This window comes from Nomascus leucogenys, chromosome 24, assembly GCF_006542625.1.
Source record: "Nomascus leucogenys isolate Asia chromosome 24, Asia_NLE_v1, whole genome shotgun sequence".
Lineage (NCBI taxonomy): Eukaryota > Metazoa > Chordata > Mammalia > Primates > Hylobatidae > Nomascus > Nomascus leucogenys.
In genome coordinates this window covers 28,337,134-28,364,462 of record NC_044404.1, presented here as the reverse complement: position 1 = coordinate 28,364,462, position 27,329 = coordinate 28,337,134, and the positions used below count along the sequence as shown (strand labels likewise).

General features: G+C 48.3%; 1 protein-coding gene, 4 non-coding genes and 1 pseudogene across 6 annotated transcripts; 5 read left to right on the top strand and 1 right to left on the bottom strand.

Moving 5' to 3' along the window:
- The first annotated feature begins 638 nt into the window (after positions 1–638).
- LOC105738057 lies at positions 639–5,019 on the top strand (annotated as a pseudogene). The gene is made up of 5 exons (XR_004028442.1): positions 639–1,687; positions 2,628–2,714; positions 3,290–3,359; positions 3,687–3,739; positions 4,878–5,019. The product of XR_004028442.1 is annotated as a putative uncharacterized protein SNHG12 (transcript).
- On the top strand, positions 2,220–2,354 carry LOC115833110. Its single transcript, XR_004028551.1, has one exon. It is a non-coding gene; the product is annotated as a small nucleolar RNA SNORA16B/SNORA16A family (small nucleolar RNA).
- Positions 2,762–2,893, top strand: LOC115833112. The gene has a single exon (XR_004028553.1). It is a non-coding gene; the product is annotated as a small nucleolar RNA SNORA44 (small nucleolar RNA).
- On the top strand, positions 3,386–3,515 carry LOC115833113. Its single transcript, XR_004028554.1, has one exon. It is a non-coding gene; the product is annotated as a small nucleolar RNA SNORA61 (small nucleolar RNA).
- LOC115833122 lies at positions 4,732–4,805 on the top strand. The gene has a single exon (XR_004028563.1). It is a non-coding gene; the product is annotated as a small nucleolar RNA SNORD99 (small nucleolar RNA).
- TRNAU1AP (tRNA selenocysteine 1 associated protein 1) lies at positions 5,013–27,329 on the bottom strand. Its single transcript, XM_003271711.3, has 9 exons — positions 27,215–27,329; positions 26,622–26,719; positions 22,446–22,545; positions 21,753–21,805; positions 18,480–18,611; positions 15,402–15,521; positions 10,877–11,039; positions 10,308–10,341; positions 5,013–6,021 (listed from the first exon to the last, which is right to left on the bottom strand). Exons 1-9 carry the CDS (start codon positions 27,239–27,241, stop codon positions 5,885–5,887), a joined length of 864 nt encoding a protein of 287 aa, XP_003271759.1. The 5' UTR covers positions 27,242–27,329; the 3' UTR covers positions 5,013–5,884.

Here is a 27,329-nt window from a genome sequence, read left to right as displayed (position 1 = left end):
GTGCTATCATGTGGGTCAACGATGAGGGTAACATCAGTGGAAGGGGTAAGAAACAGATTATTGATACATTTTAAAGGTAGAGCACACAGGAGTTGCTGATGGCTTGGACATGTGATGTGAGAGAAAGAGAGGAGTCCAGGACCACAGCCATGCGCCCCCATGACCTGCTAAAGTAGTACCTCCTTTTGTTTTTTTTTTTTTTTTTGAGACAGAGTCTCCCTCTGTCGCCCATGCTGGAGTGCAGTGACACGATCTCGGCTCTCTGCAAGCTCCGCCTCCCGGGTTCACGCCATCCTTCTGCCTCAGCCTCCCGAGTAGCTGGGACTACAGGCGCCCGCCACCACGCCCGGCTAATTTTTTTTTTTGTATTTTTTTTAGTAGAGACCGGGTTTTGCCGTGTTAGCCAGGATGGTCTCGATCTCCTGACCTCGTGATCCACCCGCCTAGGCCTCCCAAAGTGCTGGGATTACAGGCGTGAGCCACCGCGCCCGGCAGTAGTACCTACTTTTTAAAGTGTAAGCAAGGAAAGTTGGCCCGCACCTGTAGTCCCATCTACCTGGGAGGCTGAGGTGGGAGAATTGCTTGAGCCCAGTTGGTCGAGGCTGCAATAAGCCTTGATCACGCCGCTGCACTCCAACCTGGGCAACAGAACAAGACCCTGTCTCAAATAAAAAAGTGTATGTAAGAATAAAAATTAATAGATTAGGCACAGGATGGGTGTTTAATTCTCGGCAATCACCACTAAGTTTTCATACTGAAGCTTATTCATTCCATGGACAAAACATTGCGCCATGTGTGGTGCCTGGGGTGGGCTCCAAATTCCAGTCCTCTCTTCGCTTGCGATAGCTGTGATCCATTCTTAAGTTTCCTTATTTGTCCACAGAGCGTACACAGGGTTTTTATGAAAACTAGATCAGATAATCAGACACAGTTAAAATAAAACGCGCTCAGTAAAATTACATATTAGTGGAAGAGACAAGCCTTGAATAAAGCAATCCCCTTTCGGGGAGTATGACCCCCTCCCCGAAACCCACTCAGGCGCTGCTGGCTCGCACGCCCACTGAGCTCCGAGCGGAGCCCGAGCCCTTTCCCAGCACACGGGGTTCATTTCCAGACTTTGAAAGACATCCCAGAGACAACTCCAGAGGCCAAGGCGGGTCGGCTTCCTGCGTGGGCCCAGCGCCGGGCACTGAAAGGTGAAGGTGCTTCTTCCCGCTCGGAGGAAAGCCTCTGGCGGTTCTCGCTTCGGGGGCTCGGGATGGACACGCGCGTAGGGCTGGGAAGGTGACGCGCGGACAACGCCGGGGCAAGCGAACTACAACTCCCAGGTAGCTGTGCGCCAAGCGCGCGGCTTAGCGTCGGGCGTGGCCGCGAGGGGCGGCCTATATAAGCTCTTGCTCTCGGCTTCAGTGTCCTTTCTCCCCGCCGCAGCGCTGCTGTTGTGTTTTAGCTGCAGACCTCTGCCTGCTTTCCTGCGGGCCGTTCCCTGCTAGTCGCTGCTGCCGGCCCGCACTCGCCGAGTTTTTCTCCCACGGCCTCGAGATGGTGGTGTACGTGGCACGGAGGGGCCGGGCCTTGCCACCCGGTGGGCCCGAGCTCCGGAAGGCCCCCTCGGCAGTGAGAGGGGCGGGGGCCGCGCGCCCTTCTCTCGCTTCGGCCTGCGCAACGCTGCGCTCTGGGCTGACAGGTGAGCGTTGCCCGCAGGCGGCCGGGTTTATGGAAGGGGTGGGGGTTTGGGAACCGGTCTTCCGGGGGACGCGGGGAAGAAGCCCTGGGCCTGAAGTGTCTTAATTTGGGGGAGGCCGCAAGCCGGTGTCAGGATGGCCTCCAGGTGAATCTGTGACAGTTACCAGCTAGGTGATTTTGGGACTGGTGACTACGCGCGAGGCCTCTGGAGGTCGCCCTGGTCGACACGGTTTTCAGAAGGACGGGTTTTAGGCATTCAGACCCTTGCATGCATCCCAGCTTGTTGCTTTCAGCCTCGCTAAGTGACTAAGCGACCTTCAGCAAGTAACTTAATCGGTCTAAACCTCTTACTTGTAATAGGCGGTTAAAACGGTCCCATCAAGATTGAGAAAAAGCACACCAGATACTGGCACAGCGTGGGCGGTGGGGCCTACAGGATGACTGACAGTCTACAGAGATCCCGGCGTACTTAAGCAGGTAGTAATGATAGACAGGTGAGGCTTTAGGCGGCCGCCCTGGGATCTAAATTGCCCCTTGGCCCTTATCGAAGCTACAGCTGCTTCCGCATAGCTGCTGTGGTCAAAAAGGAGCCCAGAGTGACAGTTTTCCTTGACGGTCGCCGTTCTGTTTGTTGTAACTGATCTGCAACATTTTGGGAAAATACAGTTCCATTGTACCTGCCATCTTTCAGCTGTAGCCAGAGACCTTTATCAAAATGGGCTTGTTTCCACAGAACAGCAGAACAGTTGGGGGTTTGCATGTACAGTTAACCGGCATAAGACTTGTACTGGGAAAATCCAGCTGGGATGTGACACAGCTTAACTGATAGCTTAAGGCATCAGTATTGGGACCAACGGCTGGTCAGATTTGTATCATTCTGAGGACCAAATGATGGGAACCATAAAATTGTTCATGTGAGTTGTTCTCATTTTGCTGTCCAGATGCAGACTCTTAAGATGACAGAAGGTGATTCTTCTGGTGATCGAGGACTCCCGGGGTCATGACAGTGATGAAATGCAGGGGACCTGGTAGGTTTCTTTTGGAGACTGACTGGGGGCTGCCTGGTGGGACAGAATAGCATGTTTCCAAGGGCTGTGGCTGGTCATAGCCACGGGATCTCCAACTGCATGCAAGAGCAACCTGGAAAGACTTTGACAGCACAGGTCAGTACCATACCTGCAAGCTGCCACTCGGCTTTCCTATAATGTTTCAGGACCAGGGCTGGAAGCCTTCCATGTGTCAACTTCCAATGTAGATGGGTGTATTTTTTTTTTTTTTTTTTTTTTTTTTTTTTTGAGACGGAGTCTTGCTCTGTCACCCAGGCTGGAGTGCAGTGGCATGATCTTGGCTCACGGCAACCTCTGCCTCCCGGGTTCAAGCGACTCTCCTGCCTCATCCTCCCGAGTAGCTGGGATTACAGGTGCCTGCCATCACACCCAGCTAATTGTATTTTTAGTAGAGATGGTTTTCACCATGTTGGCTAGATTGAACTCCCGACCTCACGTGGCCCGCCTCGGCCTCTCCTCCCAAAGTGCTGGGATTACAGGCATGAGCCACCGCTCCTGGCCAGTTTAGTTTTCACACTAAGCTTTTTGTTCTGCAGGTTGCCCCCAAGTTTCCTGGCAGTGTGTGATACTGAGGAGGTGAGCTTGTTTCTGGAGCTGTGCTTTAAGGTAAAGTTGATGTGGAACACAGCTTAATCCTCCTGATCCCTTTCCCATCGGATCTGAACACTGGTCTTGGTGGTCGTAAAAGGAGGAAAAGTAATAGTGAAGCTGGCCTAAATGTTGTAATCTGGTATATGGCATGTGGGCTAGTTTCAGACAGGTTCAGAGATGGTTGGATCTCTGAAATTGTAAAATGAAGTATAATCTTAGGCTAAGGGAAGGATGTGTGTGAAGCTCTGGAGGTTGGTATAGTAATAGCTGACCTATTACTGCATTTGGGAGGGATCTGTCATGGCTTCCTTGCCTCTTAAGGGTGGTGTTTTTTTCTTTTAGATTCATGTTACATGTAAAGCTGTCCTCATTTGTGGCTGGACCTGTGGAGTTGGGTAAGTTAGTGACTACCCAAAGCTTTTCACAGCTTGGAGTGTAGCTGCAGGTAGTGCTCGCTGTCGGGGATCCTGTCCTAAGTAGTCAACCTAATAGAACTACAAGGTTGCTTAGGTCTGTGTCAAAGTTACAGCTTTTTTTTGAGACAGGGTCTTTCTGTCACCCAGGCTGGAGTGCAGTGGCTCAGTCTTGGCTCACTGCCTCCCAGGTTCAAGTGATTCTCCTGCCTCCGCCCCCTGAGTAGCTGGGACTATAATAATGCACCACTATGTCTGGCTAATTTTTGTATTTTTAGTAGAGACAGGGTTTCACCACGTTGCCCAGGGCAGTCTTGAACTCCTGACCCCAAGTGATCTGCCTGCCTTGGCCTACCAAAGTGCTGGGATCACAGGTATGAACCACTGTGCCGGGCCAGAAAATCTTAGCATCTTAGTAACATTTACATTTGGCCTTCCTCGTGTGCCCTGTTAGCTGTTCATTACCAGAGGGCAAAGATGGTTAGAACATGATTTGCCCACCTTAAAATGCATTGAAGAGGCCAGGCACGGTGGCTCACGCCTGTAATCCCAGCACTTTGGGAGGCCGAGGCAGGTGGATCACAAGGTCAGGAGATCGAGACCATCCTGGCTAACATGGTGAAACTCTGTCTCTACTGAAAAAATACAAAAAACTAGCTGGGCATGGTGGCATATGCCTGTAATCCCTGCTGAGGCAGGAGAATGGTGTGAACCCAGGAGGCGGAGCTTGCAGTGAGCCGAGATGGTGCCACTGCACTCCAGCCTGGGCAACAGAGCAAGACTCCGTCTCAAAAAAAAAAAAAAATGCATTGAAGGCACCATGGGCCACAAGGCCTGGTAGCCACAAATGTCCAGTGGTGGCTGGAGCTCATGATGCATTCTTTGGTAGGACTTCAACGTCTTTCAGCGTCAGGGAGAGTTGGGAGTGGGGTAGAAACAAGGGGTTCCACGTAGCACACACACTATTTAGAATGACTGGTCCAGGATGAAACCTAATCTGAGTGGACATCCATGGATGAGAAATGCGGATATGGGACTGAGACCAGCTCCTAGGAAAATGCCTGGGTGGTGGAAATCTGGGAATTACTAACAAACACAATGGCTTACACTTCTTTTGCAGGACAATCTCTATGGGAAGCAGAAGGCAAGACCCCAGCCATTTTAGGTAGAAACAACAGCACGCTAATGCCAAAAATTATGCAATGTGCTACTGAACTTCAGAGGCAATCAATAGAAGAAGAATAAAGACTAATACAAGTATATTTGTGTTTGTATTTTTTTGTAGAGACCATTCTGGTCTCTTCCGAGCTCAAGCAATCTACCTTCCAAAGTGAGCCACCATGCCCCGCCCTTGAAGAGGAGATTTTTTTATGATCCAGGATGAATGCTTTGCCTCAAGCAGTAAGCCCCAACACGTGACAAGGTTGGACAGTTTCCCCATTTACTTGGGAAACAGAAGTGAGCAGTATAAAAGTTCACGTGGAGGTCTCCTTTGGCTTTGAGCTATCTTCCTTAATCCTTTCTGAGCTGCCTTCTCCCATATCAAAATATTGATCCTAAAGTGATCCAGGCCTTGTATATGCAGATGCTGCAACTCATGAAAATAGGCGAAACCCATTATTAGAGCAAGTACTAATTCTTAGGCCAACTGCCCTGTTCCATCACACCCCACCACATTGTGCCTCCTGGGGTGTGCTCCTCCCACACCTGCTAGAGTGCCCTTTCTACCTAGCTGCCAGACTTGCACCAAGTTAGGACTCAAATATGGCAGGTACTACAAATACTCCACAGAACCACATACCTACCTGTCAACTGAGAAACCTTGAACTCAGGCTTTAGCGTGTGAATTATCCCAAGCTGCTCATCCCAGTTTTGGGTAATCCCAAACTGTCCTATGTCCAGGAGTGGGTAACTACCTGGACAAAGGATTCCTGTAAAGGAAACCAAAAGTTGTTCCCTTGGTCTTCAAACGGTTAGAAGAATGCAGCAGTGTTGTAGAAACATTCATGATCTCCAGAAACAGTCATTAAAATCTTACAAATCATATTTCCAAAAAGGCTTCATAATTTTAAAAAGGAGTCTCTCATCTCCCTCACATCGTGCAGACTGGCTTGCCCTTTGGCCTGGCTACATCATGGCAGGGATCTCTGAAGACACTGTGTCCAGGGGCTGCCAGTGACAGTCCATCAGAGCGTCATACAGCTCCTCGCTCTGTTCCATGAACTCCTTGTTGGCCTCAGTCACATCCAGCTGTGGCATGGGGTCTGGAAAGCAAGCAAGGATGGGGTCAGGGAAGTCTAGGGACAGCTGCAAGGGACCTGGTTCAGTTCCCTTCTCCCAGAACTCTGTTCTATGGTAAGGTCCCTATCCTGCCAGTTTCTTCTTTTAGGAAGTGAAACCACTGCCTTGCAGGGTTCTGGGGAAGATGAAAATAGGATAATGTTATCTAGAGAATGGAAAAATGGCAGCTGTTACCCTGCATCTACTAAAAGCTACACCTGTGTCTCTAGCCATCATGTATCCTAGATTTTTTGGTCTGGTCCTCACCTCAAATTTGGGTTTAGAAGGTCTGATCAAAGTTATTAAGTCCACAGCATGGTCTCAAGAACTGACAGTAACTGCCTAGTGGAACAACTACAGTCAAATACAGGAGCTGAAAGACCAAGTCCTGTATGTATGTGTGTGTGTGTGTGTATGTACTTTAGAGAAACGGTCTTGCTCTGGCACACAGGCTGGAGTACAGTGGCGCACTGACAGCTCACAGCAGCCTTGAACTCTTAGATTAAAGTGATCCTCCCGCCTTAGCCTCCCAAAGTACTGAGATTACAGGCACGCACCACTGTGCCTGGTGGTAAAATACTATTAAAATTTTTTTTTTGCACAGTGGCTCATGCCCATAATCTCAGCACTTTGGCAGGTCAAAGCGGGCAGATCACCAGAGGTCGGGAGTTCAAGACCAGCCTGACCAACATGGAGAAATCCCATCTCTACTAAAAATACAAAATGAGCCGGGCATGGTGGCACATGCCTATAATCCCAGCTACTCAGGAGGCAGAGGCAGGAGAATTGCTTGAACCCAGGAGGCGGAGGTTGCGGTGAGCCGAGATGGCAACATTGCATTCCAGCCTGGGTAACAAGAGCAAAACTCCGTCTCGGCCGGGCGCGGTGGCTCACGCCTGTAATCCCAGCACTTTGGGAGGCCAAGGCAGGCGGATCACAAGGTCAAGAGATCGAGACCATCCTGGCCAACATGGTGAAACCCTGTCTCTACTAAAAATAGAAAAATTAGCTGGGCGTGGTGGCAGGCACCTGTAATCCCAGATACTTGGGAGGCTGAGGCAGGAGAATTGCTTGAACCCAGGAGGCGGAGGTTGCAGTGAGCTGAGATCATGCCATCGCACTCCAGCCTAGGCAACAGAGCCAGATGCCGTCTCAAAAAAAAAAAAAAAAAAAAAAATTAGTTGGGCATGGTGACCTGTGTCTGTAGTGCCAGCTACTAGGGAGGCTGAGGCAGGAGGATCACTTGAGCCTAGGAGGTAGAGGCTGCAGTGAGGCATGTTCACATCACTGATCTCAAGTCTGGGCAACAAAGTGACACCCTGTCTCAAAAAAAAAAGAAAAAAAAAAAAAAAAGCTGGGCACTGTGGCTCATGCCTATAATCCCAGCACTTTGGGAGGCCGAGGCAGGCAGATCACAAGGTCAAGAGATCGAGACCATCCTGGCCAACATGGTGAAACGCCATCTCTACTCAAATACAAAAAATTAGCTGGGTATGGCGGTGCATGCCTGTAGTCCCAGCTACTCGGGAGGCTGAGGCAGGAGAATCACTTGAACCCGGGAGGCAGAGGTTGCAGTGAACAGAGATGGCACCACTGCACTCCAGCCTGGCGACAGAGCAAAGACTCTATCTCAAAAAAAAAAAAAAGCCAGGCGTGGTGGCTCAAGCCTGTAATCCCAGCACTTTGGGAGGCCAAGGTGGGCGGACCACCTGAGGTCAGAAGATTGAGACCAGCCTGACCAACATAGAAACCCCATCTTTATCGGGTTAGAAAAATAGAAATAGAAAATTAGCTGGTCATGTGAGATGCCACTGCACTCCAGCCTGGGCGACAGAGCAAGACTCTGTCTCAAAAAAAAAAAAAAAAAAAAAAAAAAAAAAGAAAATTAGCTGGGCGTGGTGGCGGATGCCTGTAATCCCAGCTACTTGGGAGGCTGAGGCAGGAGAATTGCTTGAACCCAGGAGGCAGAGGTTGCAGTGACCTGAGATCGTGTGCCATTGCACTCCAGCCTGGGCAACAAGAACAAAACTCCATCTCAAAAAAAAAAAAAAAAAAAAAAAAAAAAATTGGGCCTGGTGCAGTGGTTCACACCTGTAATCCCAGCATTGGGAGACAGAGGCGGGTAGATCACGAGGTCAAAAGATTGAGACCATCCTGGCCAACATGGTGAAACCCCATCTTTACTAAAAATATAAAAATTAGCTGGGCGTGGTGGCGCGCATCTGTAGTCCCAGCTATTCAGGAGGATGAAGCAGGGGAATCGCTTGAACCTGCGAGGCGGAGGCTACAGTGGGTCGAGATCGTGCCACTGCACTCCAGCCTGGTGACAGAGCAAGACTCTATCTCAAGAAAAAGAAAGAAAAAGAAAGAAAAAAAAAGGATGAAAAAGAGAAAAAGAGACTGGAAAATTCTAAGGACTTATCTACGGATATTGTAATGAGGCTAATTATCTCTAGAAAGAAGGCAATGTCTCCCGGGGGGAACAACTAGAGACTTGGGTATAGAAAGCCCGGACTGTCCTGACTTTGCCCCACACCGTGTGACCCTCAGCAGATCACTTGGGCTTTCCGGGCCACTAGTTCCCCATCTGTGAAGTGGAGCTCCTATGTCCTTCCCAGCCCACCCCACAAGGTCACTACGGTTGGCATCACATGAGAGGACACAAGAAAGTGCTTTAAAATGTTACGAACTAGACTAGTCTGTTCATGCCCTAAAAGGGATCTGTTTCCTTTAACAAACATTTTCTTGACAGAAAACATTTTCCCTATGACTTTCTCTTGAAGAAGAATTCTCAAAATAGATTTCAAACTTTGAGTCTTTTTGTACCTCAAAAAAAGTTTTGGCCAGGCGCAGTGGCTCATGCCTATAATGCCAGCACTTTGGAAGGCCGAGGTGGGCAGATCACTTGAACCTAGGAGTTCAAGACCAGCCTGGGCAACATGGTGAAACCCTGCCTCTACAAAAAAAAAAAAAAATAGAAAAAAATAGCCAGGTATGGTGGGGCACAACTGTAGTCACAGCTCACTGAAGCCTCAACCTCCTGGGTTCAAGCAATCCTCCTGCCTCAGCCTCCCCCAAGTAGCTGGAACCACAGGCCACCATGCTTGGCTTTCAGTTTTACTTTCCTTTTTCTTCTGTGAAATTCAATGAAAACTATAAATACTTGGCCGGGCACAGTGGCTCATGCCTGTAATCAAAGCACTTTGGGAGGCTGAGGCGGGAGGATCACCTGAGGTCAGGAGTTCAAGACCAGCCTGACCAACATGCTGAAACCCCGTCTCTACTAAAAATACGAAAATTAGCTGAGCGTGGTGGTGCCTGCCTGTAATCCCAGCTACTCAGGAGGCTGAGGCAGGAGAATCACTTGCACCCAGGAGGCAGAGGTTGCAGTGAGGTGAGATTATGCCACTGCATTCCAGCCTGGGTGACACAGCAAGACTCTGTCTCAAAAAAAAAAAAAAGAAAGAAAAAATTAATAATGGCTATTACTATGTTGTAGGATATGGGGTGATTTTCAGTTTCATTATACTTCTATATTTTCCAAATTTTCCATCCTAACGATGACTTAAAAATCAGGAAAATATGTCATTTAAAATATACTGAAAAACAGGAAAAAAATAAAAGAAACAAAAAATGAGTTTTACAAACAGTCAAACAAATAAAAGGTAACAGTATTATCGGCCAGGCACAGTGGCTCATGCCTGTAATCCCAGCACTTTGGGAGGCTGAGGCGGGTGGATCACCTAAGGCTGAGAGTTTGAGACCAGCCAAGCCAACATGGAGAAACCCTGGCTCTACTAAAAATACAAAACAATTAGCTGAGCATGGTGGTGCATGCCCGTAATCCTAGCTACTCCGGAGGCTGAGGCAGGAGAAATTGCTTGAACCTGGGAGGTGGAGGTTGTGGTGAACTGAGGTCGTGCCATTGCACTCCAGCCTGGGCAACAAGAGTGAAACTCTATCTCAAAAAAAAAAAAAAAAAAAGGGTAACAGTATTATCATTAGAGGCCCACATACCAGGATAGAATGCCACATGTCAAGGGGGTGATGGGCTCCCCCGGAGCTGCCTGTCCTAGGCTCTCTGGGATCACACCTCTGGGTAACACTCGACACATCCTACCATGATTACACATCTGTCTGGCTCTCTAACCAGAATGTAAGTTCTTCCAGGGCAGAATTTATCTTGTCTTCCCTCTAGCTGAGAGCACAGTGCCAGCCACAGCAGTCACCTGATAATGGCTGACAGAGTAAGGAATGCATGAACTCTTACCTTCCAATGCATCATCTCCAACTTCTTCATATGTCTGCCAAGAGACCAGAGACGTGGGTTAGGGGCATGGTGAAATCCCGGCCCAGGACCACAGTGGCTTACATTTTTTATTTTTTATTTTTTTTGAGGTAGAGTCTAGCTCTGTCACCCAGACTAGAGTGCAGTAGCGTGACCTCGGCTCACGGCAACACCCGCATCCCAGTTTCAAGCGATTCTTCTGCCTCAGCCTCCTGAGTAGCTGGGATTATAGGCGCCTGCCACTATGCCCAGCTAATTTTTTGTATTTTCAGCAGAGACGGGGTTTCACCATGTTGGCCAGGCTGGTTTTGAACTCCTGACCTCAGGTGACCCACCTGCCTCGGCCTCTCAAAGTGCTAGGATTACAGGTGTGAGCCACTGTGCCCGACCCACAGTGGCTTATTTTTAACAAGAGGAACTGGACTGCTTCAACTTTCCCTATTTTTTCTGAAGCCCAAGCCCCTGTCCTTACCAATCCCGTCCTAGAGAATGACCGGTTTCTAGAGGAGAAACACAACCCCAGGGGACCAGTCTTGCCAGGCCATGGTTACCTGCATGGTGCTCTGGGTATAGCCATACTGGGGGTAACTGTAGCTGTAGCTGCCTGTGTTCTGGTCATAGCCCCACTGAGCATAGTAGTTCTGGTACTGCTGATAATACTGGTTGTAGCTATAACTGTACATCTGACTGTATTCCACTGGCTTTACACGGCTCCTTAAATGAAGACAGAAACAAAAATAAGTGTAAGCAAACATTTCCACAACACTGCCTATGTGGCCAGAGACTATTTTAAGTGCTTTATACCAATTAACTTTTTTTTTTTCCTTGAGACAGAGTCTTGCTCTGTTGCCCAGGCTGGAGTACAGGGGCGTGATCTCAGCTCACTGCAACCTCTGCCTCCTGGGTTCAAGCAACTCTGCCTCAGCCTCCCAAGTAGCTGGGATTATAGGCGTGTGCCACCATGCCCAGCTAATTTTGTATTTTTAGTAGAGACAGGGTTTCACCACATTAGTCAGGCTGGTCTCGATCTCCTCACCTCGTGATCACGAGATCGAGACCAGCCTGACCTCGTGATCCACCTGCCTCAGCCTCCCAAAGTGCTGGGAGCCCAGCCACCAATTAACTCTTTTAATCCTCAAAACAACCATATGCAATAAGTGTATCATTATTCCTATTTTACCGATAAGGAAACTGAGGAACAGAGAGGTTAAGTAATTTGTCCAAAGTCACACAGCTAATATGCGAGTATGGCTCCAGAGACCACGCTTTTAATACAGGAGGTTTTAATGGATAGGTGTGTCTCTCTTAACAAACTATGTCAGGACTGGCAAAAGGATATACTGTTTAAAAAAAAAAAAGGCCGGGCGCGGTGCCTCACGCTTGTAATCCCAGCACTTTGGGAGGCCGAGGCAGGCGGATCACGAGGTCAGGAGATCGAGACCACGGTGAAACCCCGTCTCTACTAAAAATACAAAAAAATTAGCCGGGCATGGTGGCAGGCGCCTGTAGTCCCAGCTACTCGGAGAGGCTGAGGCAGAAGAATGGCGTGAACCCGGGAGGCGGAGCTCGCAGTGAGCCGAGATCGCACCACTGCACTCCAGCCTGGGTGACAGAGCAAAACTCCGTCTTAAAGAAAAAAAAAAAAAATTAAAAAATATATAAAAATAATAATAAAATAAATAATAATAAAATAAATAAAAATAAAAAAAAAAGGGCTGGGTGCGGTGGCTCACACCTGTAATCCCAACACTTTGGGAGGTGGAGGCAGGTGGGTCACCTGAGGTCAGGAGTTCCAAGACCAGCCTGGACAACATGGTGAAACCCCATCTCTACAAAAAATACAAAAAATTAGCTGGGTGGGATGGCGCGTCTGTAATCCCAGCTGCTTGTGAGGCTGAGGCAGGAGAATTGCTTGAACCTGGGAGACAGAGGTTGCAATGAGCCTAGATTGTGCCACTGGACTCCAGTCTGGGCAATAAAAGTGAAACTCTGTTTCAAAAAAAAAAAGAAAAGAAACGATGGACAGACGTGGTAGCTCACGCCTATAATCCCAGCCACTTGGGAGGCTAAGGAAGGAGAATTGCTTGACCCTGGGAGACCCGGCTAATTTTTGTACTTTTAGCAGAGATGGGGTTTCACCATGTTGGCCAGGGTAGTCTTTTTTTTTTTTTTTTTTGAGACGGAGTCTCGCTCTGTCGCCCAGGCTGGAGTGCAGTGCTGCGACCTCGGGTCACTGCAAGCTCCGCCTCCCGGGTTCACGCCATTCTCTTGCCTCAGCCTCCGAGTAGCTGGGAGGACAGGCGCCTGCCACCGCACCCGGCTAATTTTTTGTATTTTTAGTACAGACGGGGTTTCACCGTGTTAGCCAGGATGGTCTTGATCTCCTGACCTCGTGATCCGCCCGTCTCGGCCTCCGAAAGTGCTGGGATTACAAGGCACGAGCCACGGCACCCCGCCTTTTGTTTTTGTTGTTTTTTGAGACGGAGTCTCGCTCTGTCGCCCAGGCTGGAGTGCAGTGGCGCGATCTCGGCTCACTGCAACCTCCGCCTCCCGGGTTCATGCCATTCTCCTGCTTCAGTCTCCCAAGTAGCTGGGACTATAGGCGCCCACCACCACGGCCGGCTAATTTTTTTTTTTTTTTTATTTTTAGTAGAGACGGGGTTTCAACATGTTAGCCAGGATGGTCTCAATCTCCTGACCTCGTGATCCACCCGCCTCAGCCTCCCAAAGTGCTGGGATTCCAGGCGTGAGCCACCGCACCTGTCCTTTTTTTTTGAGATGGAGTCTCGCTCTGTTGCCCAGGCTGGAGTGCAGTGGCACAATCTCGGCTCACTGCAAGCTCTGCCTCCCCGGTTCATGCCATTCTCCTGCCTCAGCCTCTCTGAGTAGCTGGGATTACAGGTGTCCGCCACCACGCCTGGCTAATTTTTTGTATTTTTAGTAGAGACGGGGTTTCACCATGTTAGCAAGGATGGTCTCTATCTCCTGACCTTGTGATCCACCCGCCTCGGTCTCCCAAAGTGCTGGGATTACAGGCGTGAGCCACTGCGCCCGGCCTATTTTGTTTTTTAAGAGACAGGGTCTCACTCTGTTGCCTGGGCTGGAGTGCAGTGGAGTGATCATAGCTCATTGTAACCTTGAACTCCTAGGCTCAATCAATTCTCCCACTTCAGCCACCAGAGCAGCTGGGACTAGAGGAGCACACCAAGCCCAGCTAATTTAATGTTTTTATATAATACTTTACAACAAATAACATTTTTGGGGGAAGTCACTAAGCCTGATCTTCAATGTATTAAACACAGTTAAACCACAAAGAACCCCTAAATCATTGCTTTCAAAAACATGGCCATTTGGCCGGGCGCAGTGGCTCACACCTGTAATCCCAGCACTTTGAGAGGCCAAGGCAGGCAGATCACCTGAGCTCAGAAGTTCAAGACCAGCCTGGTCAACATGTGAAACCCCGTCTCTACTAAAAATACAAAAATTAGCTGGGCTTGGTGGCACACGCCTGTCGTCCCAGCTGCTCGGGAGGCTGAGGCAGGAGAATCGCCTGAACCCGGGAGGTGGAAGCTGAAGTGAGTCAAGATCACACCACTGCACTCCAGCATGGGCAACAGAGCAAGACTCCATCTCAAAAAAAAAAAAAAATAATAATAATAATTCAACTACTCTTAGGGTAGAGTTTAGTTCAGCGTTTCTCAGCCCTGGATCTATTGACATGGAGGGGTGGGAGGCTGTCCTGTGAATTGCAGGATGTTTAACAGTAACCTTGGCCGATACCTACTAGGTGCCATTAGTACATCCTTGGTTGTGAAAACCAAAAATGTCTCCAGATGCTGTAAATGTCCCCTGGGAGGCAAAATCGCTCCAGTTGAAAATCATTAATTTGGCTAAAGGATAAAAGATCTGGCCAGGCACAATGGCTTACGCCTGTAATCCCAACACTTTTGTAGGCCAAGGTGGGCAGACTGCTTGAGCCCAGGAATTCGAGACCAGCCTGGGCAACAACAAAGCAAGACCCTATCTCTACAAAAAATACAGAAATTTGCCAAGCATGGTGGTGTGCACCTGTAGTACCACCTAATCAGAAGGCTGAGACGGGAGGATCCCCTGAGCCTGGGGAGGTCGGGGCTGCAGTGAGCCATGATCTCCAGCCTGGGTGACTTTGACACCCTGTCTCAGGGAAAAAAACAAACAAACAAAAAATCCTATTCAGAGAAAAGTTTGGAGTTGTAAGGGAAGAAGATTTTCTACCCAGCATGACAGGTATAATAGTGAAGTATATAATGTCCTGTAGAGTGTCTGGAATATTTTTCTTTTTTATTGGAGATGGAGTCTTGCTCTGTCGCCCAAGCCAGAGTGCACTGACGCCATCTGGGCTCACTGCAACCTCCACCTCCCGGGTTCAAGCGATTCTCCTGCCTCAGCCTCCCGAGTTCTTGGGCCTACAGGCATGCACCACCATGACCGGCTAATTTTTGTATTTTTAGTAGAGATGAGGTTTTGCCATGTTGGCCAGGCTGATCTCGAACTCCCGACCTCAGGTGATCCGCCCACCTCAGCCTCCCAAAGTCCTGGGGTTACAGGCGTGAGCCACTGCGCCTGGCCAAGTGTCTGGAATACTAATTCTTATCCATTCCCACAGCATAGAACACTCACAGGAGGGTTGTAGTTTCATTAATATAAATAAGGCTAAAACTGGAAGTAATTTTTTCCGTTTGTTCAAATCTTATTAATTCTATGAGTAAGTTCCCAACAGTGGGACTACTGGGCAAAGAACAGGGACATCAGGTATGGACAGCCAAACAGCTTTTCCAATGCTGTCACCAGTAATGTCTGAATGCATCAGCCTTTCCAAATCATACTCTATCCTCAGCTGTAAGTTTCTGCAGGAGTGGGGCTAGTTCAACTCCAGCACTCACGGCCCGGCCAACAGCAAGCATTCAGTACTTGTGACTTGAATTAGATCCCCCTTCAGCCTCCCATCCGGCGTATGGATGCCCTGATTCTCAGCAAACAAAAGAGGAGTGTCTGGCGGGGAGTCTAGAGTCTCTCTACCTTCCCTGCAGGACTCACGCTTTAGGGATTGCCACGCTCAGCCGCACAGGCTTAGACCCCAGTCCCACTGCTCCCTGGCACTCCGTCAGGGCTCGCTTCTGTTCCAGTTCATCTGTGAATTTCACAAAACCATAACCCCTGCATGAAAAAAATATACAATTTAGATCACAAATGTGATGAAACTCTAAGAATGGACACATGAAAAAGAAGTAAGGATAAGAAGGTGGGCAGGAATGTAGAAAGGAAAAGAGGCTGAGAAGAGAGAGAGAGAGAATCCATTAAACTAGAGGAAGAGGCTGGGCGCGGTGGCTCACGCCTGTAATCCCAGCACTTTGGGAGGCCGAGGCAGGTGGATCATGAGGTCAGGAGATCGAGACCATCCTGGCTAACACAGTGAAACCCTGTCTCTACTAAAAATACAAAAAATTAGCCGGGCGTGGTAGCAGGCGCCTGTAGTCCCAGCTACTTGGGAGGCTGAGGCAGGAGAATGGCGTGAACCCAGGAGGCGGAGCTTGCAGTGAGCCGAGATCGCGCCACTGCACTCCAGCCTGGGCGACAGAGCGAGACTCCGTCTCAAAAAAAAAAAAAAAATAAAAATAAATAAATAAATAAATAAATAAACTAGAGGAAGAAAGGAGAGTCCCATCAACAGGTGTCCACATAGTGTCAAGATCCAAGTACAGACGATTCTAAGATCTGCAGGAATTCCCACATTCAGTTCACCATCCTCCTCGACACCTTCACCCCTGGGGAACATTCCCAAATAGGAGCTTCCCCGACACCCTGCTGGAAAGTAACTAATAGAATTCAGCAAATATTTACAGTCTGCCCTGTATGCCAGGCACTGCGCTACGCACAGGATGCAGCAGTCACAGAAAGACAACGTTCCTGCTCTCCTGAGCTCAAAGTCTAGCAGGGGGATAAATTAATGCAAGCTAACGTTTAATAAGTATTTATTTCCCTAGCACTGTGCTGAGCATTTTCTTTTTTTTTTTTTTTTTGAGATGGAGTTTCACTCTTGTTGCCCAGGCTGGAGTGCAATGGTGTGATCTCGGCTCACTGCAACCTCTGCTTTCTGGGTTCAAGCAATTCTCCTGCCTCAGCCTCCCTAGTAGCTGGAGTTACAGGTGCCTGCCACCAAACGCAGCTAATTTTTTTTTATTTTTTTATTTTTTGAGACGGAGTCTCACTCTATTGCCCAGGCTGGAATGCAGTGGCACATCTCGGCTCACTGCAAGCTCCGCCTCCCATGTTCACGCCATTCTCCTGCCTCAGCCTCCAGAGTAGCTGGGATTACAGGCACCTGCCACCACGCCCAGCTGATTTTTTGTATTTTTTTAGTAGAGACGGGGTTTCATCGTGTTAGCCAGGATGGTCTCCATCTTCTGACCTCATGATCCGCCTGCCTCGGCCTCCCAAAGTGCTGGGATTACAAGCATGAGCCACCACACCTGGCCTGTATTTTTTTTAAAGTAGAGACAGGGTTTCACTATGTTGGCCAGGCTGGTCTCAAACTCCTGACCTCAGGTGATCCATCCGCCTCTGCCTCCCAAAGTGCTGGGATTATAAGTGTCAGCCACCACGCCCGGCTCTTTTTTTTTGTTTGAGATGGAGTCTCGCTCTGTCTCCCAGGCTGGAGTGCACTGGCATGATCTCGGCTCACTGCAACCTCCGCCTCCCAGGTTGAAGCGATTCTCCTGCTTCAGCCTCCCGAGCAGCTGTGACTACAGGCACGCACCACCATGCCTGGTTAATTTTTGTATTTTTAGTAGAGACAGGGCTTCACCATGTTGGCCAAGTTGGTCTTGAACTCCTGACCTCAGGTGATCCGCCCGCCTCTGTCTCCCGAAGTGCTGGGATTACAGGCGTGAGCCACCGCACCCAGCCTGTGCTGACCATTTTCTCAGGGTGATCTCATCAAACTGTCTAATAATTCCATGAAGGTGGTATCCACATTTACTGAAGAGGTAACCAGTTTAGTGAGATTTAACAACTTGCCCAAAGTCATGGCAGAAGCACGATTCAAAGCCACACCTGTTGCACTCTCAAAGCCTGAGCATGTAACTACTATGCTGACCAAGAATGAGCCTTTCTTGAGGTTCTTCGATTTCCATTTTTCTCTTTTCTTTTTTTTGTTTTTTTGAGACGGAATCTCGCTCTGTTACCCAGGCTGGAGCACAGTTGCGTGATCTCAGCTCACTGCAACCTCTGCCTCCCGGATTCAAGCAATTCTGCCTCAGCCTCCCAAGTAGCTGGGACTATAGGCGCGTGCCACCATGCCCGGCTAACTTTTGTAATTTTTTAGTACAGACGGGGTTTTGCCACGTTAGCTAGGCTGGTTTCAAACTCCTGACCTCAGGTGATCCATCCACCTCAGCCTTCCAAAGTGCTGGGATTACAGGCATGAGCTACCACGCCGGGCCAACTTTTTTTTTTTTTTTTTTTATGGAGACAGAGTCTCGCTCTGTCGCCCAAGCTGGAGTGCAGTGGCACAATCTTGGCTCATTGCAACCTCCGCCTTCCAGGTTCAAGCAATTATCCTACCTCAGCCTCCCAAGTAGCTAGGACTACAGGTGCACCACCACACCTGGCTCATTTTTGGTATTTTAATAGAGACTGCATTTCACCATGTTGCCTAGGCTGGTCTCAAACTCCTAAACTCACGCAATCCACCCACCTCGGCCTCTCAAAGTGTTAGGATTACAGGCATGAGACACCACGCCCAGCCTGAAGTGGAACACTTCTAACTACACTGAAAGGCTCAGTAACAATAACAAGCAAAACAGCAAACACCTATAAAGCATTTCAAATGTGACTTACTTATATTATATCCTTTAATCCTTACATCAACCCTACAAGCAGCTATTATTAATCAGCTCCATTTTACAGATGGGGCTGTACGGGTCACGGAGCCTCAATGCTACAATACTGGCATTCTCCGTCACTTGTATTGGAGCTGGGATTTGAACTAGGCAGTTTGGCTCCAGAGCTTGTGGTCTTAACTGCCATGCTGCAGGGCCTTTCTAAAACACCTCCACTCAGGAGAGAAATGCTGAAACTAACACAGTGAAGCATCAGTAACAAGTAAGGCCTTACTTAGACACGCCTGTCTGGTCCAAAACCACTTTGCCTCCCCGACAGGAGGGGTAGACTTTGACGAAGAATTCATACAGCATGCCGTCATCCACGTCCGGGGTCAGGTCCCCCACAAAGAGGGAATACTCAGGGCTGAGGAGAGAGAACAAGAAGATTCAGAGGCAAAGACCAAAACCTCTGCTCTGAAGAGCTCTTTTGCATATTCGAGGTAAACCTCTCCCAGGCCCCTTAAGGAACACATTTGATGGATCTACTTAACCAGCCCCTACTTTGTTTCATTAGAGCAGTCCTGGCAGAAGAGTTATGGAAATAGTCCCTGCCCCAAATCCCTCACCCACTCCACAGAGCTTGTCTGACTTCAAGTATTACATGAGTGCAGATGTGTGGATGGGGTCGGAAGTGCACCTCTAAGGCACTCAAAAGATAAAACTGCATAATAATGCATTCTGCATTCCTTGTATATTTTAAACATAAATGTTAAAAGACAGAAAAAAAAAGAACTAGATCTTATCTTCTAAGGACATAAAGCCTAGCGAAAATTAAATCCTCAATCTTTTTTTTTTTTGAGATGGAGTTTTGCTCTTGTTGCCCAGGCTGGAGTGCAGTGGTGCGATCTGGGGTCACTTCAACTTGTCTCCCAGGTTCAAGTGATTCTCACATCTTAGCCTGCCGAGCAGCTGGGATAACAGGTGCGCACCACCACGCCCGGCTAATCTTTTGTATTTTTAGCAGAGACGCGGTTACGCCAAGTTGGCCATGCTGGTCTCAAATTCCTGACCTCAAATGATCCACCTGCCTCAGCCTCCCAAAGTGCTGGGATTACGGGTGTGAGCTACCATACCCAACCTCTTAAACCACTGCGAGCTTGTGGGTGATACAAATCAGGCCAAAATTTACCAACTCCTGTTATAGGAGGTCAATTCTATTCAAAAAATAAACGAACATAAAAACCTTTGTTATTTTTTTTTTTCTTTTTGTTGACATGGAGTCTCACTCTATCACCCAGGCTGGAGTGCAGTGGTGTGATCTCGGCTCACTGCAACCTCTGCCTCCTGGGTTTAAGCAATTCTCTTGCCTCAGCCGCCCAAGTAGCTGGGACTACAGGCACATGCCACTACGCCCAGCTGATTTCTTTTGTTTTTTTTTTGAGATGGAGTCTCGCTCTGTCCCCCAGGCTGGAGTGAAGTGGCGCAATCTCAGCTCACTGCAACCTCTGCTTCTAGGGTTCAAGCGATTCTCCTGCCTCAGCCTCCCAAGTAGCTGGGATTACAGGTGCCCGCCACTACACCCAACTAATTTTTTGTATTTTTAGTAGAGACGGGGTTTCACCATGTTGGCCAGGCTGATCTCGAACTCCCGACCTCAGGTGATCCACCCGCCTCGATCTCCCAAAGTGCTGGGATTACAGGCGTGAGCCACCGCACCCGGCCTACCTTTGTTATTATCTTATTTCAAGTATGATACATATTCCTTGCACAATAAGAATACACAAGGCCAGGCGCAGTGGCTCACGCCTGTAATCCCAGCACTTTGGGAGACCGAGGCAGATGGATCACAAGGTCAAGAGTTCAAAACCAGCCTGACCAAGAGGGTGAAACCCCATCTCTACTAAAAATATAAAAATTAACTGGGCGAATTGGCAGGTGCCTGTAATCCCAGCTACTCGGGAGGCTGAGGCAGGAGAATTGCTTGAACCCAGGCGGCAAAGATTGCAGTGAGCCAAGATCACGCCACTGCACTCCAGCTTGGGCGACAGAGTGAGATTCCATCTTAAAAAAAAAAAGAATACACAAAAGCACAGCCCAGGCGCAATGGCTCACGCCTGTAATCCCAGCACTTCGGGAGGCTGAGGTGGGTGGATCATCAGGAGATCGAGACCATCCTGGCTAACACGGTGAAACCCCGTCTCTATTAAAAATACAAAAAATTTAGCCGGGCATGGTGGTGGGCACCTGTAGTCCCAGCTACTCGGGAGGGTGAGGCAGGAGAACAGCGTCAACCTGGGAGGCTGAGTTTGCAGTGAGCCGAGATCGTGCCACTGCACTCCAGCCTGGGCAACAGAGTGAGACTCCGTCTGCAAAAAAATAAAAAAGAATACACAAAAGTGCAAAGAAAAATAAAATTGCTATAACCCAACCATTTGAAGACAATCACAATAAATGCTTTGATATGTATACTTTTGTCTTCTTTTCTTATGGCTTTTCTTCTAAAAATACGATCCACCGTATTTTGTTTCTAGTATTTTTTTTCACTTTCAACATATTGCCAACATCTTGATATGTCAGTATACTGCAACATGACTTGTTAGTGGATATACCGCATCCTAACTAATGACCATAATTTAATCACTTCCCTACTATTAGGTTATTTGGGTTTCCTCAACTTTAGCTATTATACACAATACTTCAATGAATACATCTGAGGCTAATCTTTGCACACGTCCATGAATAAATACTGAAAAGTAGAATTATAGGGTTAATGCATATAAATGTTTTTTAAGCTTTTGGTACACCGTTTTAATGCTTTCAAATGGCAACCTGAAATTCCAATCAATTTATGTTGCTGTAACAGGTCAATTCATTGGGTTTCTAAGACAGGGTCTCACTCTGTTGCCCAGGCTGGAGTGCAGTGGCACGATCACAGCTCACAGTAGCCTTGATCATTGTAGCCCTCCCTGGGCTCAGGTGAGCCTCCTGCCTCAACCTCCTGAGTAGCTGGGACTACAGGCGCCCACCGCCACGCCCAGCTAATTTTTTGTATTTTTAGTAGAGATGGGCTTTCACCATGTTAGCCAGGATGATCTTGATCTCCTGACCTTGTGATCCGCCCACCTTGGCCTCCCAAAGTACTGGGATTACAGGCGTGAGCCACCACACCCGGCCATTTTTGTATTTTTTGTAGATACGGGGTTTTTCCACGTTGCCCAGGCTATTCTTGAACTCCTACGCTCAGGCAATCTGCCTGTTTCGGCCTCCCAAAGTGCTGGGATTACAAGCATAAGCCGCTGCACCTGGCTAACAAGGCAATTCTTATTGAATGAAACTTCAATACTGTGAGGAGTAGGAGGGTAGGAAGCCAGGGGCAGGGACCAAATACAGAAAAGCCAGGGTCTTGCATGAAGCACACCAGGAAGGTCCACCAGCAAGGCAGGGAGAAGGGCGTCGTCCTTCAGGAGGGGACCAAGTGCAGCCAAACTGGCTCCCCTCCTCCTATATGGCAGTGACGGGCACAGTGACACATCTTATGTCTGTCTAGACATGACTTTGTACCTACCTGTTATCTGGTTGTTTCCCATAAGTGGCATAGTTCAGTTTAAAACGTTTCGCCTGGAAGTTTAAAAACAAACAAACTAAAACAGAGAAAGGTGTTTCAAGAGTTGAACAATATTTGAAAAAAACTGAAATAAATTACCTTGGCCAAAACATCTCCCCCTCTCTAAGCCTCAGCTTTTTCTCCTGTATAAAATGAGGGGGTTGCACGGATGACCGCTAAGGGCACTGCCAGCTCCATGGTTCTATGAGCCCAGGTGTGCCAGCTGGTGCAGCTGTAAGCTAAGTAACTGTGGGAAGAGCAGAATGCAACTCTCTTGAAATGTGTCCTTGCTGCTGCCAGCCTATTCTAGTTTCCCAATCAGGCAAGAGGTCTAGAGTTTCAAGTCTTCGGTTATGGGAGGCAGCGATGCAGAATGGAAAGGCATGAATTTGGGAGGCAACCAATCTTCAGTCTGAATTCTGGCTCTGCCATTGACTACCTGTGTTGCCTTGCGCAAGTTATTTCAATTCCCTGAGCTTCAGTTTCCTGGGCCTACAAAGATAACAATGCCTACTGTAAAGGGTTGTTACAGGATTAAGTAAGTATACAGTAGGGATGTTACAGGATTAAGTAAGTATACAGTAGGGATTCAATAGATGGTAGTAAGCAATGACAATAATAATGGCAACATCATCATTATCTAAATGTCCTTACAGGTGTGGCTCCTGGAAGGGGTTTCCCATTAATTTTATGCAAACACTTCTCAGCTGTGGCCAAATCTGCGAATTCTACAAAGCAGTAGCCAGCTGGGATCCTGGAAAAAAAGCAAATAGAGAAAGAAAATGGTTAAAGATAAAATGGCTCAAGATGAGGCCAGGCGCGATGGCTCACGCCTATAATCCCAACAGTTTGGGAGGCCAAGGCAGGCGGATCACTGAAGGTCAGGAGACCAGTCTGGTCAACATGCTGAAACACCATCTCTACTAAAAATACAAAAATTGGCTGGGCATGGTGGCACACACCTGTAGTCCCAGCTTACTCGGGAGGCTGAGGCAGGAGAATTGCTGTAACCCAGGAGGTGGAGGTTGCAGTGAGCCAAGATCATGCCACACTGCTCCAGCCTGAGCAACAGGCTGGTTTGAGACTGTTTAAAAAAAAAAAAAAAAAAAAAAAAAAAAAGAGCTCAAGATGAGTCTTAGCCTTGAAGGGAGAAAGAAATGTTTTTCTAATCTGAGTCAACACTGTTTTTGTTCCTTGCCATACCCTAGCTCAGACCTAATTTACAAACCTGAATATAAGGATTGCCCATCTGGGCCAGTCCAAGATTCGTTTATCTGTATTTATTTATGAGATGGATATCATCTCGATCTCAGCTCACTATAACCTCTGCCTCTCAGGTTCAAGCAATTATCCTGCCTCAGCCTCATGAATACTTGGAATTACAGGTATCCACCACCATGCCTGGCTAATTTTTGTATTTTTAGTAGAGATGGGATTTTGCCATGTTGGCTAGGCTGATCTTGAACTCCTGACCTCAGGAGATCCACCCACTTCGGCCTCCCAAAGTTCCGGGATTATAGGCATGAGCCAAGGCACCTGGCCCCAGACTCACTTAGTAAACATTCATTTACGCATTTTATCATGTGTGAATACTCTTGCCAAAATTGCATTATGCAATCCCATCAAGCCTTTAGATCTAATAACCAGTTCCAGGAAATTTTAGGGATAGACTGCAAACCACCACAAGTAAACAAATGAATGCAGAATGTATGATCTGTTTTTTTTTTCTGAGACCGAGTTTTGCTCTTGTTGCCCAGGCTGGAGTGCAATGACGCAATCTTGGCTCACTGCAACCTCCACCTCCTGGGTTCAAGCAATTCTCCTGCCTCCACCTCCCAGATTCAAGTGATTCTCCTGCCTCAGCCTCCCAAGTAGCTGGAATTACAGGCATGCGCCACCATGCCCAGCTAATTTTGTATTTTTAGTAGAGATGGGGTTTCTGCATGTTGGTCAGGCTGGTCCTGAACTCCCGACCTCAGGTGATCTGCCCCCCTTGGCCTCTCAAAGTGCTGGGATTACAGGCATGAGCTACTGCACCTGGCCTCAGAATATAGGCTCTTATAAAGACAACTAGTCTTACCTCCTTAAAAAGTTAAATAGCATGAGGAAAGAAAGAGGTTGGCTTTTATACATTAAAAGAGACTCGTGGCCGGGCGCGGTGGCTCACGCTTGTAATCCCAGCACTTTGGGAGGCCAAGGCGGGCAGATCACGAGGTCAGGAGATCGAGACCACGGTGAAACCCCGTCTCTACTAAAAATACAAAAAAAAAAATAGCCGGGCGTGGTGGCAGGCGCCTGTAGTCCCAGCTACTCGGAGAGGCTGAGGCAGGAGAATGGCGTGAACCCGGGAGGCGGAGCTTGCAGTGAGCCAAGATTGCACCACTGCACTCCAGCCTGGGCGACAGGGCGAGACTCCGTCTCAAAAAAAAATAAAAATAAAAGAAAAAATAAAAAATAAATAAAAGAGACTCAAAAAATTAGCCAGGCATGGTGTCGGGCGCCTGTAGTCCCAGCTACTCGGGAGGCTGAGGCAGGAGAATCGCTTGAACCCGGGAGGTGGAGGCTGCAGTGAGCCGAGATCGCGCCACTGCACTCCAGCCTGGGCAACAGAGCAAGACTCTGTCTCAAAAAAAAAAAAATAAATAAAATAAATAAAAGAGACTCAGAAGAACTAAACGCAATACAGGTTCCTGGATTGAATTATAATTCACTAATAAATGAAAAACTATCAATATTTTGGTGACAATTATAAAAATTTAAATGTAGACCTGCTATGATATGGTATTAGAGAATCACTGATAATTTTGTTAGTGTGATATAAGCATTGTGGTTACGTAAGAAAATGTCCAGTCTCGCCAGGCGCGGTGGCTCATGCCTGTAGTCCCAGCACTTTGGGAGGCCGAGGCAGGCAGATCACGAGGCCAGGAGATCGAGACCATCCTGACTAACATAGTGAAACCCCATCTCTACTAAAAATACAAAAAATTAGGCGGGCGTGGTGGCGGGCACCTTCTGGCTTGAACCCGGGAGGCGGAGCTTGCAGTGAGCCGAGATCGTGCCACTGCACACCAGCCTGTGCCACGGAGCAAGACTCCGTCTCAAAAAAAAAAATTAAAAAAAAGGAGAAAGGTTACAGAATGAATTTTCATACCAGTAGCTGATTATCTGGGGTTTTCTGCTTAGAAGAGCAAGAAGAGAAATATTTAGGTGGGCATAATCTACCAGTCAGAAAAATATTGTCCTAGGTAATGGGGTTCTGAATACACAAAGTATCTTTCAAATGTCTCATCTCTATTTTTAAACCATTTGATGTTTTAGCAAGCCACATGTAGAGGAGTACCGAGAAAAGACTAGCTGCTTGGAGAATGGCGTGAACCCAGGAGGCGGAGCTTGCAGTGAGCCAAGATCGCGCCACTGCACTCCAGCCTGGGTAGTGACAGAGAGAGACTCCGTCTCAAAAAAAAAAAAAAAGAGTGGCTGCTCGATAAACACTGACAAATTGATAATTCCCTAAGGAAAACTAAGACCTCAAAGAGAAAGAAGAAAATGGAGGCAATAGAGCACCACTATCTGAAAATATTGTGCATTTGGTTGTCTTTACTTATTTATTGTCTCATTCCCCACTAGAATGTAGTAAACTCCATGAGCAGGGGCTACATCTGGATTATTTCAGCCAGGAATCTAGAACAGTAGAACACAGTAGTATCTCCACAGATAACTTTTTTCTTTTTTCAGGTGGAGTTTCGCTCTTATTGCCCAGGCTGGAATGCAATGGCGGATCTCGGCTCACTACAACCTCTGCCTCCCAAGTTCAAGTGATTCTCCTGCCTCAGCCTCCCAGGTAGCTGGGATTACAGGCATGCACCACCACACCCGGCTAATTTTTGTATTTTTAGTAGAGACAGGGTTTCTCCATGTTGGTCAGGCTGGTCTCGAACTCCTGACCTCAGGTGATCTGCCCTTCTCGCCTCCCAAAGTGCTGGGATTAGAGGGGTGAGCCACCGCGCCCGGCTATTTATTATAACTCTTCAAGTTATTAAGACTCTTCATAATACTACTTACCTACCTCAGAGGTTTCTGAGGTTTTAAGGAAATAATGGATGTAAACTGCTTATTACTTAGCAGATCGTAATCTGACTATACTTACTGAGCATATGCTATATGCTATACACTGTCCTAATGATGAATGGGAATTAACTCATTTAATCCTCACCATAACTCTAGGAGGTAGGTGCTGTTATTATTTCCATTTTTATACTCAAAGTGAATGAGACAGAGCAGTTAAGTAACTTACCCAAGTTCATACAGTAGAAATAGCTTTCAAACCCAGTCTCGCTTGAGTCCTGCGGGTTTTTTTGTGGTTTTTTTTGAGAGATTGTTTTGCTCTCGTTGTCCAGGCTGGAGTACGGTGGCACAATCTCAGCTCACTGCAACCTCCGCCTCCCGGGTTCAACCGATTCTCATGCCTCAGCCTCCCGAGTAACTGGGGTTACAGGTGCCTGCCACCATACCCGGCTAATTTTTCTATTTTTAGTAGAGATGGGGTTTCACCATGTTGGCCAGGCTGATCTCAAACTCCTGACCTCAGGTGATCCGCCCACCTCAGCCTCCCAAAGTGCTGGGATTACAGGCGTGAGTCACCACACCTGGCAAGTCCTACCCTTAAGCTACATGCCATCCTTCCACTCGTTAGGACCCCAAAATGTTAGCTGTTATAATTTTACAGTGACTATTACTAGGGGTAGTGAGAAGCCATGACTACGATGTTTACATTCTCGTACATGACAGCTGCAACGAGATGTATTAAGAGAGACCTGAGATGAGACTTACCCAGTGAGGCGGTTTCGGATAATTTTGACGCTCATTACGGTCTCTCCCATGGTGGCAAAGGCTCTGGAGATGAAGTTCTCATCCATGTAGGGTTCCAGCTGCGTAAAAACAAGAGCACAGCGGCTCAGGCCGGCGGCCGGGCTTCCCACTCCGAGTTCCAGAGCCCCTCCCGTTCAGCCCAGGGCTGGCTACGCGCCGCTGGGGGAGCAAGGGCGAGGTTCGCCTCCACTGAGCGGCCTGAAACCGCAGCTCCTTTGGCTCAAGCTTGCCCCCATTTAGGCAGCCTCCCCTTGGACCTAGAAACCTCACTCCGCCGGTCCCAGAACAGCGCGTCCTTGGGTCCCTCCCATTCTATGTCCCCAAAGCACCACCTTTGCCTCCCACGAACCCAGGTGGGGCCCCAGGACCCCTAGCCTCACGGACTCAGCCTCTTCACTCAGATGCTGGAACCCGCTTCTGTGTCACCAAAAAGAACCCCCGTCACACGTCTCCCCTTTTTGGGATCCCAAGTCCCCTCCCACTCAGACCCTTCCTCCCTCGCGAAACCGAGATGCTTCCTCGTCCTCAGACCCCGGACGGCCGCCCTCACTCACGTCGCCCATCCACAGGCTGGCCGCCATACCCGCGCACCGGGGTGGGGCTATGCGGGCGGGGCTCTGCGGGCGGGGCTCGAAAGCCCGCGCGGGCGCCAATCCTGGCTGCGGAGAC

Coding starts and splice junctions, on each gene's coding strand:
- TRNAU1AP (XM_003271711.3), bottom strand. CDS start 27,241: ATGGCGGCCAGCCTGTGGATGGGCGAC. Junction 21,806..22,445: donor CCCTTCCAGGAGCCACACCT/GTAAGGACATTT, acceptor TTAAACTTCCAG/GCGAAACGTTTTAAACTGAA. Junction 18,612..21,752: donor GGGAAACAACCAGATAACAG/GTAGGTACAAAG, acceptor CTCTCTCCTCAG/CCCTGAGTATTCCCTCTTTG.